Source organism: Vicia villosa, linkage group LG3 (assembly GCF_029867415.1).
Source record: "Vicia villosa cultivar HV-30 ecotype Madison, WI linkage group LG3, Vvil1.0, whole genome shotgun sequence".
NCBI classification, from domain to species: Eukaryota; Viridiplantae; Streptophyta; class Magnoliopsida; order Fabales; family Fabaceae; genus Vicia; species Vicia villosa.
Window position 1 is genome coordinate 33,448,593 of NC_081182.1, and position 11,893 is coordinate 33,460,485.

General features: G+C 36.9%; 1 protein-coding gene across 1 annotated transcript; it reads left to right on the top strand.

Moving 5' to 3' along the window:
* Nucleotides 1–9,084: 9,084 nt before the first annotated feature.
* On the top strand, nucleotides 9,085–11,487 carry LOC131660912 (serine/threonine-protein kinase-like protein At1g28390). Its single transcript, XM_058930270.1, has one exon. It carries the CDS (start codon nucleotides 9,395–9,397, stop codon nucleotides 10,997–10,999), a length of 1,605 nt encoding a protein of 534 aa, XP_058786253.1. The 5' UTR covers nucleotides 9,085–9,394; the 3' UTR covers nucleotides 11,000–11,487.
* Nucleotides 11,488–11,893: the final 406 nt, after the last annotated feature.

Genomic DNA, 11,893 nt, shown 5'->3' on the forward strand with positions numbered 1-11,893 from the left:
CCTTCTTCCCTTCAAGTGTTGAGGACATCTTGAGTCCAGGTGACATGACATGTTGAATGTTATCTTCTTTGTCACCAAGACAATCTGCAATAGAAATAGTCTTTTCCTTTGGTACCCACATTTTCTTGGGTCCTTTCTTGTTAGTTCTCCTCAAGTTCTGATTGAACTTGGGTTTAGCAATATAAGACATAGGAGGAACAACATGATAATCTTTAAAAGGAGATTCATGATATTTCTTAGGTCGTGTCACATGTTTCTTGGTGTGAACAGTGTTAAACTTCTGTGCATGTGAAGTGAGCCTAATATCATGGGAGTGGCCAAATTTAAATTGGTTATACAAAGGCTTGTATGATATTTTCATATCATCCACAGATTCAAGCTTGTATGGGATTTCACCCTCGTAACCAATGCCTACTCTCTTATTTCCAGACACAGCATATATCATAGAAGCAAGTTGACTTCTGCCTATGCTTCTAGATAAAAACTTTCTGAAGCTCAAGTCATATTCTTTCAGAATATGATTCATGCTAGGAATGGCTTTTTCTGTTTCAGAAGGAGATCCACTGTTTTTGGATAAATTTAAAACTTTTTCCTTTAGTTCAGAATTTTCCAATTCCAGCTTCTTAGTTTCAAATTCAAATTGCTTCTTCAGCTTTTTGTATTTGATACTAAGATGAGCTTTGAGTTCCAGAAGTTCTGTTAGACTGGAAATTAACTCTTTTCTAGATAGTTCAGAAAATACCTCTTCAGAATCTGATTCTGATGTAGATTCTGATTCATCATCTTCTGTAGCCATCAGCGCAAAGTTGGCTTGCTCATCTTCAGAGTCAGATTCATCTTCTGATTCAGAATCATCCCATGTTGCCATAAGACCTTTCTTCTTATGAAACTTCTTCTTGGGATTCTCCTTCTGAAGTTTTGGACATTCATTCTTATAGTGTCCAGGCTCATTGCATTCATAGCACATGACCTTCTTCTTGTCAAATCTTCTGTCGTCAGAAGATTCTCCACGTTCAAATCTCTTTGAACTTCTGAAGCCTCTGAACTTCCTTTGCTTGCTCTTCCAGAGTTGGTTTACCCTTCTGGAGATCATGGACAGTTCATCTTCTTCTTCAGATTCTGATTCTTCAGAATCTTCTTCTCTTGCCTGAAAAGCGTTAGTGCATTTTTTAACATTAGATTTTAATGCAATAGACTTACCTTTCTTCTGAGGCTCGTTTGCGTCCAGCTCAATTTCATGGCTTCTCAAGGCACTGATAAGTTCTTCCAAAGAGACTTCATTCAGATTCTTGGCAATCTTGAATGCAGTCACCATTGGGCCCCATCTTCTGGGCAAACTTCTGATGATCTTCTTTACATGATCAGCCTTGGTGTAGCCTTTGTCGAGAACTCTCAATCCAGCAGTCAAAGTTTGAAATCTTGAAAACATCTTTTCAATGTCTTCATCATCCTCCATCTTGAAGGCTTCATACTTCTGGATTAGTGCAAGAGCTTTGGTCTCCTTGACTTGAGCATTTCCTTCATGAGTCATTTTCAAGGACTCATATATGTCATAGGCCGTTTCCCTGTTAGATATCTTCTCATACTCAGCATGAGAGATAGCATTCAGCAAAACAGTTCTGCATTTATGATGATTCCTGAAAAGCTTCTTCTGATCATCGCTCATTTCTTGCCTTGTCAGCTTTACACCTCTGGCATTTACCGGATGTTTGTAACCATCCATCAGAAGATCCCATAGATCACCATCTAGACCAAGAAAGTAACTTTCCAGTTTATCTTTCCAGTATTCAAAGTTTTCACCATCAAATACCGGCGGTCTAGTATAACCATTGTTACCGTTGTGTTGCTCAGCAGAGCCAGATGTAGATGGAGTTGGATTTGCTTGAGATTCACCAGCCATCTTTTAATGAAGCGTTTTTCTCTTCCTGAATCTTTTCTAAACACGGTTAAGTGCTTGCACCTTAGAACCGGCGCTCTGATGCCAATTGAAGGATAGAAAAACACTTAGAAAGGGGGGGTTTGAATAAGTGTAGCTTTAAAAACTTGACAGATAAAAATAAATTGCACAGTTATTTTTATCCTGGTTCGTTGTTAACTAAACTACTCCAGTCCACCCCCGCAGAGATGATTTACCTCAACTGAGGATTTAATCCACTAATCGCACGGATTACAATGGTTCTCCACTTAGTCCGCAACTAAGTCTTCTAGAGTATCCTGATCACAACCTGATCACTCCAGGAACAAATGCTTAGACACAAGCTAAGACTTTCTTAGAGTATCCTGACCACCACGTGATCACTCTAATTACAACTGCTTAGACACAAGCTAAGACTTCCTAGAGTATCCTGATCAACACTTGATCACTCTAGTTACTTACAACTTAATGTAATCTTTCTAAGAGTATTACAATTGCTTCTTAAAAGCTATAATCACAAACTGTGATATTTCTCTTAACGTTTAAGCTTAATCTCACTAATATATTACAACAGCAATGTAGTGAGCTTCGATGAAGATGAAGTTTCTGAGCTTTGAATTGAACAGCGTTTCAGCAAGTCTTTCAGAATAATTTTGTTCAGCGTTGTTAACCTTGCTTCTCATCAGAACTTCATATTTATAGGCGTTTGAGAAGATGACCGTTGAGTGCATTTAATGCTTTGCGTGTTCCGTACAGCATCGCATTTAATGTTATACGCTTTTGTCAACTACCTCGAGCCTTGTTCACGCTGTGTCTACTGACGTTGCCTTTAATAGCTTTTAACGTTCCTTTTGTCAGTCAGCGTAGCCTGCCACTTGTACTTTCTTCTGATCTGATGTTTGTGAATACAACGTTTGAATATCATCAGAGTCAAACAGCTTGGTGCAAAGCATCTTCTGATCTTCTGACCTTGAAGTGCTTCTGAGCGTGATACCATCAGAACTTCAGTGCTTCTGATCTCATGTTCTTCTGATGCTTCCATAGACCCATGTTCTGATTCTGCTTCGACCATCTTCTGATGTCTTGCCAGACCATGTTCTGATGTTGCATGCTGAACCTTTTGAGACAAAGCTTCTGAGCGCTGAATTATGCATACTCTTTATATATTTCCTGAAAAGGAAATTGCATTGGATTAGAGTACCATATTATCTTAAGCAAAATTCATATTATTGTTATCATCAAAACTAAGATAATTGATCAGAACAAATCTTGTTCTAACAGTTACTTCCTTTCTCAGAGAACTCATCAACTCATACGAACATGCCAATGGAATTTGCGATCATCTCGAAGAATTTAATGCACCAAGCGTGACAAGGAATACCATGAACGCGAATCCAGGCTAACCTAACAAAATCAACGTTGCTAGCCCTCCAAGGTATAATCGAGAGGAACTATTGTTTCCACCAAGAACTTCCCTCACTAGTTAAATATTGAATCATTCTTTCCTCCATTTCCTTCAATAAGCATAAATTCGCACCAATCAGAAAAACTTTGACCGTGAAAAAAACCTCTATTTCTAAATGAGATTGGATATTAAAAGACTCACCTGGAATAAAGCACTTCACCAATGAATGCTTTCTTCCATCGGTTTGTGACTTCAGGCTTAGATTTAAATTCAAGAATCATATGAACCTCCTGAATAACCTTCTTATTCCCTTCCAAAACGACATCCACTAAATTTTTAGCTCCCAATAATCTACTCTTCCCCTCCATATCAACTCCCTTCTATTAGCAACCAGTTCCTTGTTGTGTCCTGACTTTCTCCCCGAAATCACCCCTATTCTTCCTTTTACTCTTCCTCTATCAATCCTAGGGAGATGAACGTGAATCTTATTCTCGTCGATCAAAATATTATCTAACTTCACCGCCAGTAGCCTAGAATCTTCAAACCCTATGAACCTAACAAAACCAAACTGTTTTCCCATATTGTTCCTCCGAGGAGGAATCACCACCTCCATCACATCACCAATACACCTAAACAACTTGAAGATATCAGCTGCCCTAATCCTCCCTGGGAACTCAGAAAAGAAGATAGAAGAGATCTCCTCATTTGAATCCACTTGAACTCTACCGAACGGGAAGGTATCCCACATTATGGCCAAGTTTTGAAACCCCCTTCTGTTTACACGATTCCACTCCATAGAACTCGAAATCGTTCACCAGAAAACCAGACTAACTAATCATTTACTTACCCATACATAGTAGTGCTGATAAAAATATCTACAAAACATACGAGCATTTATTTAATGGGGTTTTCATCACGATTTCATTAAACTTATAATTTCTTTTCAATTTTGATTTTGTAACTACAAAAACTATACATAAAAAATTTAAGAAAATGCATAAGAAATGTATTGGCCACTATGTGATGTTGCATTCATAAAAAATTTCACCTAACCTCCGTTGATTTGTTTTCAAATTTTCCATATTTCAAATGCTGATAGAATAAGAAAGCTCCATTTCCTAAAGTTTTCTTATTAAGAAAAGTCAACAACAAAAATTTCATACCCCCTATTTCATACTCTCTCTCATATTTATTATAAGAAAAAAGTCCATTTAAATATATTGATTAAATAATCAATGTAGATGCTATCTAAGCATGACACTTTTTGGATATATATAGTGCACTAAGTTTCTATCTAAACTTAGTGCTAGCTCAGTGGGTTTGTTACAAGCCCAAACAAAATCTTTTCTAACTCTTAATCACTCGATACATATTTACTGTAATATATATTACCTATATAAGTTAACGTAATTCACATAAAAAAAGATTGCGTTGTAAGTGAAACCTTAATTTCTCCCGCCTTATCTCAATCTCTCAAAACTATATAATAACTTAAAAATCCTATGTAAATTCTCAAACTAATATGAATCAAGGAAAAGTGTCCCAAAACAAGTAGCTAGCTCATATTTTGTCTTCATTTTCCTCGAATATTTTTAAGGAAAGGTACGTACGTTAAACATTTAATGAGTTATGATATCATGATGTTGTTGTTGGCTGCATTTCAGTAAAACAAAATGTTCATTAACATGTCAGATAAGATGTCGTAAACATGTTACTACGACATTGCAGTCTGTGTTGTTTCTATTTCTGGAAAATCAGTTACTACTATTCTAGAAGAATTGTTTTGTTATTTATGAATCAAGAAACACATTGAAGATTGGATTCTCTGAAGATTTGTTTCAAAGATGAAGAGATAACTAAATATTTGATTTTCTTGATTTGATGTTAAAATCTTTTGCCTTGCATTTGAAGATTTGATATGATTTGATTTGCAGAAGGTTATAGCTTGATTGAATATCCAAGCCCAATGGTTGTATTGGCTTATAAAAGGAGACAACTAAGCCTAAGAAGAACACACGAAGAAAATAAGGAGAATTATTGTTGAAAGAGTCTTAGGGTTTTGGGAGTCTTTTTAGAGTATTGTTTTTTATGTATGTCACTCATGTATTTTTTGATGCATAAAGGTTGATTGATTGTTTATTATTCATTATGATTCATTCATGAGCTTTTAGGAAGAATGTAATCTGTGTAATTGAAAGTATGTCTTCTATCAATTGTGATTGTTGTTAACAATCACATGAATGTGATTGAGGGAAGTGAGAGGGGGATCTCATATCTAGGGGTGTCCTAGGTAGAAGTTGCACAAGGTAGGGATTAAGTGATAAGTTGTAAACTAGGATTGTTTAGCTTTTAACTAATACTATCATAGTGGATTTCTTTCCTGGCTTGGTAGCCCCCAGAGTAGGTGAGTTGCACCGAACTGGGTTAACAATTGATTGTGTCTTTTACTTCTGCATAACTATTGTTTTGGTAAAAGTTTTCTTTCAGCAAATGATGTCTTGACATTGTGTTTTGGTGTTGGGACATCAGTCTTAACAACTATTTGATAGTGCCAAAATTTTATCTTGTTTTTCTTGTTCAAAAGTTACGTCAAACATTTGTCTTCGTCCAACATATGGTTTATTTTTTCTTGTTGTTAAGATAAGATTATAGGTTTTATATTGTTTTTTTTTGTTAATATAAGTAAAGTGTTTAAGTTATTGTTGAGGTATGTTGTTGTTTTGGTAAAGTAAGTTGTTGTTTATGTTAAGGTCAGTGTTTTATTTTGTTCATAAATGTTGTTGTATGTGTTATTTTAGATGTTTTTATGAAGTATGTTGATATTTTTATTGAAGTATGTTGTTGTTTTGTTAAGATATTGTTGTTTATTTTTTTTAAAAATGTTGTTGTTTGTTTTAGTTTACATATGTTTTGTTGAAGTATGTTGATGTTTTTGTTGAGTATGTTGATAAGTGTTGTTTTTTAGGTATGTATGATAAATGTTGTTGTTGAGTCTTTTAGCATCCCCTCATTGAATATATATAATCTTTCCAATTGAATTAGAAAAATAATAATATGAAAAATTTAAGTTATGTTAGAAAACAACTTACATTAATTAATGTTGTACTAGCTTTCTGCAGCCCGTTAACAATACCTCGCTCTTTGACTGTTATAATTTGATTTAATGCTTGTAGTTCATCAATCAACACTTTCTTTTTTACTATTTCATTCTACAAAGTTATTAATACTTTGTAGAATGAACTAGTAGAAACGGAAGTGTTGGTTGAAGAACTACAATCATTAAACCAAATTCTAATTGTTAAAGAACGAGATACAGATAATGAGTTGTAGAAAGCTCAAAAAATATTGATTAATGTAACTTGTTCTTCTAATATAACTCAAATTTCATATTATTAATTTTTTTAAATAAATTGAAAGGTTGTATATATATTAAGCAGTTGGTGAAATAAACATTCCACATAATTTATAAGAAACTCGTGTGAACATATCATAATAGTTGGAAGGTACACCCATGGTGAAATATTGTACGCTGAGTCTTTCACCATGGTTGGAACATTCAACCACAGTGAAATATTGAAAAAAAATCTCAAAATGATGGCCCTGGGTATTGAACCCATGACCTCCACTTTTTACTATGGTTGATTTCTACAATCGTAGTGATATGCTACACGCTATTGGGTTTTAACGATAGCTACCAGCCTGTGGTAGTACAGATGATACATACTACCACACCCTACGTTACCACATGCCACCATTTGTGGTGGAATCCTTCTCCTAACCGTGGTAAGTTATTTTTGTAGTAGTGCTCGAGAGTCGCGAGTGCGGGGAGTCCAGGAAAGAAGAATAACAGACACTCAGAGAAAGGAGTAGTCGATCCTAAAGCAGCACCACCGGAGAGACAAACCCATTTAAGGGAATCCTCCTTCAAAAGGGAATGTAGGTATTAATCTCGACCTTTCTTTGCCAGAGCATTGGAAGGATATGGGTGATCCTTCACAAATAGGGTGACATAGGCAATAGTAAATTGATTAGCCCCCGAGACAAGTGTAGTAGCCCTCACACCAGATGAGGGGACATGAGTTGTAGGGAAAGGTGTAACTGCCCCACTAGCAGGACTAAGTTTGAAGCCTTAAGTGAAGGCAAGAAAGAAAACCAGTTGCAGCTTGTCCATATTATTTGCAAAATGTAGGCACATATGCAAAAAAACTCAAGACTTCACCCTCACCAAAGATTTCTTTCCTCTCCGCCAGCTGCACTCATAATAGTGGGGTATAAATTAATTTCTTTCTATGTAAGGAATATAGCACTTTACTAGGGTTGAACCCTTCTTCGTAACCAATTCCATATATAGGGACTCCAAATCCTCCTTCATCATAACCTTTTTCAGTAAAGAGGGAATCTAACTTGATATTGTAGGAATGAACAGTAGAGCAAAAATGAGGCTAGGACCAGTACTTCACAAGCATACTCTTACAATAACGAGAGAATTTAGATGGGCTAGAGCAGAAGGCAAGATGAGCCTCCGAAGAATGAGGCTTTACCACCATGAAATCACCTTAGTCGTCATTGAAGGGACTGAGTCAAGGAAGGTTCTGGCAAAACTCAACGAGCCCTTGATTTTGGATATCATTCTAGGAGGTAAGCACAACGTAGAATGAGTTTAAGAAAATCCATAGAGAAGGTTTCCAAGACCTATATTCGACCCAAAATTGGAACACCTTCATGAACATCCAAGAGACTGGCTGAATTTGAGAAAGGGTAACTTTCAAGTACATCAGTTCGACCATCCTCAATTCAGATAAAGGCAACCCTATCATGTTGAACAGACACTCATTAAATAGAAATAAACACGCTCTAATGGGGCCGCATATCCTTTTTTTAATCCACCAGAATGACCAACCAGTTTGAAGGGCATCAGGTCACAATGTTGGTCGCATCTATAGCCACCTCAATACTTAAAATATAAATGGTCCCTACGATTTCTGCAGTCTCCTAGTTATATTTAATCGCGACAACCGACTTTACCTATCTCATCTTTTTCATGGATAGCTCATCAGTCTTAAAGTGCTCGGCATGCTTAAGCTAGGAAACTACATCGGGTCGACCCTTGTACTCCACATGATCCTTAATGTCAGAATCTATGGGGGTCTCGAATGCAATCTCCAACATATTCTTCCGCTAGTCTAGTGATCTGCATTTCCAAGGTTGACAAAGCGGGAGAAGTCGAAGCTCCTACCGTGCAAGAAGAAGCGGTCAGGGAAGCAATCGTATGACCCTCCTCGGCATCATCATCAGACAAAAGGGCATCGGAAGAAGAATCAATAGAGAAAGCTGCCTCATCTTGGGAACTCACAAAAAGCCTTTTGGAATTAGAATTATCAGTTGGAGATATAATCTCAAGACATAGGCGATCATAGACAAAGGGGTGTATTTGAACAAAGAGATACTCTTATTCTCGTAATAGAAGAGACATTAGTTAACTAAATTAACAGGACTATCACTTAATTTCATCAAAGTACATAAAACGATAAAGGTATTAAAAACTCAAGATTTATAGATAAAACAACATTAGTAAAGATTAAATTAGAAGAAATTTCTTTCTAGAAATATTCAAAAGCGTATTGTATTTAGAGGGATTAATTTTTAAAAATTGGCTAACTCAAACAGTACTCCATTTGTTTGGGCAAATGTGAGTGTGGTGCACGGCTTTGCATGCATAATACATTAATTAAATCAATTAATCAAAAAGCAAGCACATCATGAAAGATTCTAAACAAGAAAGTGAAAAAAGAAAAAGAGAATAAAGAAAAATCTAAAAAGAAAGAAAAGTATATCGTGCATTCCAACCTCGGAATGCATTCACAATTTATCATCCTCCAAAGCTGCGAATTATTTACGACTTTTTCATTAAAGTTTGAACTTCATCACACCTTTAATTTCTTTACAGTATGGGTTCTGTCGCCCCTTTTTTCCACTTTTCTTTCTCTACTCCCACTCTTTCCATTTCAATTCAATCTTTCTCTCTCATTTTCTTTCTCCTAATAAACCCACCACAATAACAATTTTTCTCCCCAATGGGTTTTCTTTCTTGCAATGCAGAGTCTGCAATTGCTACCTGCGATCCACACTATTGGGATCTCAAAAAAAGAAACAAATCAATAACAAATCGCACCTACACTGTCAAGGAGTTTCTCTACACCGACCTCGTCGCCGCCACAAACGGTTTCTCCGATGATAGCTACTTAGGTAAAGGCAGCCACGGCAGAGTTTACAGAGCAACGTTAAACGACGGCAACGGTAATTTACTCGTCGCCGTTAAAACAACTAAGCAAACTACAAAGATTACGCATAACCATGCTACCAACTGCACCGGTTGCGGTAACTGTACGAGTCCTGCTGAGAATGAGATCGAGATTCTTTCTCAAGTTCCGAGTCCTCGCCTCGTGAATCTCATCGGTTACTGCACCGACCCAAACGGCAATAAATTAATTGTCGTTGAATACATGCCAAACGGTTCGCTTCATGATTTATTGCATTCCGCGTCTAAACCGCCCGGCTGGACCAGACGAATCCGGTTCGCATTACATGTTGCAAAAGCGGTTCGGTCGTTGCACGGTTCGAACCCTCCGGTGATCCACCGTGATATTAAATCCTCCAATGTTTTAATCGATCATGATTGGAAAGCAAGACTCGGTGACTTCGGTCTTGCACTTAGAGGACACGTGGAGGACGTTCGCGTTAAGTGTACGCCACCGGCGGGGACGTTAGGGTACCTCGATCCATGCTATCTTGCGCCGGGGGATCTTAGTGCGAAGAGTGATGTCTTCAGTTTTGGGATCTTGTTGTTGGAGATAATCAGTGGAAGGAATGCTATTGATGTTAATTATAGTCCTCCGTCGGTTGTTGACTGGGCGGTGCCGCTAGTTAGACGAGGCGACTTCGCCGGAATCTGTGACCGGAGAATAGGAGCACCGTCGGATTTGTCGGTGATTCGGCTGATTGCGGTGCTTGCTGCGAGATGTGTTAGATCGACAGCGGAGAAGCGGCCGGCGATGGTGGAGGTTGTGGAATGTCTTAAACTGGCGGGGAAGAAGATTCAGTCGTCGCCGATTTGGAATAGTTTCAGGTGGCGCGTGACGCGAGTGGAGAGTGCGCAACCGTTGATGAAGTGTGATGCGTATGATCAAGATTATGATAATTATGATTATGATTATGGTTATGATTATCATAATGATTGTAATGATTGGGATAATAAGAGTGATGAGGTTGTTGTGAAAATCGTTAAGAGTGGGTGTGGGAGCAGCAGAAGGAAGAGTAAAGTATCCAGTGTGGCGAGTGCAGAGTCTGTGACTAAACACTCCAAGAAAGTGGCGAGATCTAAGCCGTCGAAAAAGGTAACTAGATCTAAAACCGTTGGTTCTTCTTCTAGTTGTGTTAGTACTAGTAGTTCTAGTAGGAAAAGTGGGATTAAAATTCAAAATCAAAAGGCTTCTGAGAAAACGCGTGCAATGAAGCTGAAAAAGTCAAAGTCAACGGGGATGTTGCAAGATCCTCATTTGGGTGAGACTGAGACGATAACATTAACCATGTCAAAGTTGGTTATTAGAGATAATAAGAAGTTTGAAAAGAAGATGCTTGAAAAACCGTTGGTTTATTCACATGGTTGGGAGTCTGAATAGCTTCTGCAAAACAGAGAATCATTTTTTTTACTACATCATAATAGCGAAGAATGAAAGTATTTATTGTTTATTTAATAAAATTAATTTTCAGATTTTGAAATGAATAGCGACAGATAAATGAGTAGTTATAGTAGTTATTGTATTATGGATTATTATACAGTTTGTCGAGGCTTGAAAATGCAAGTACACTTGTCTTCTTTGAAAAAGCTGGAAGGAACAAGATCATCGTTTTGCATATGGACACTATTTAGTTTCTTGCCGACTAGGCCAAAATCTTGCATTTGGACATACTATTAGTCACTTTCTTGTCCATTCTATATTTTTTCAATATTAGTCAATGTTAAGGGTAGGAATCCACATGACCCAAGCTGACCGAATACATGTTTTTATTGAAACAATTTTTGATTTTGTGTTTAAACTATTTTGATTTGTATTAATTTATGTTTCTATGCTTTATGTTGAATGTTGGAAATTTAATTTGCATAACAGTTTGATTCTCAATATAAATTGTCAGAATTTTTTGACTTTAAGAACGTTTAGAAATTTTAAATGGCTCGATCCAAATTTATGATATAGAGTTAGAGTTGGTTATAACTCTTGCTAACTTGTCCTTTGTTTATTGCTACTTAAATGTTAATTAAGATAGTGTTTCTCTTCTCCAAAATAGTTCTACTGAGATTATTTTTTTCCCCTTCTTTAGTGCCTTTCATCATCTTTAACTACAGTTATTTTCTCTTGCAAGGAAAGAATGTATCTTATTCATCTATATGACATTAAAGTTGTATCTCCTCTTCTCGTAATGACTAATACTTTTCTCTTAATCGTTCATAAGTCCTCCTAGACCATATCTTCAACTGTGCTAGCAATGCGGCACCACCCCTCCTCTTAGGTCAA

Bases quoted from the DNA above. Each gene is read 5' to 3' on its own strand.
- LOC131660912 (XM_058930270.1), top strand. From the start codon at position 9,395: ATGGGTTTTCTTTCTTGCAATGCAGAGTCTGCAATTGCTACCTGCGAT.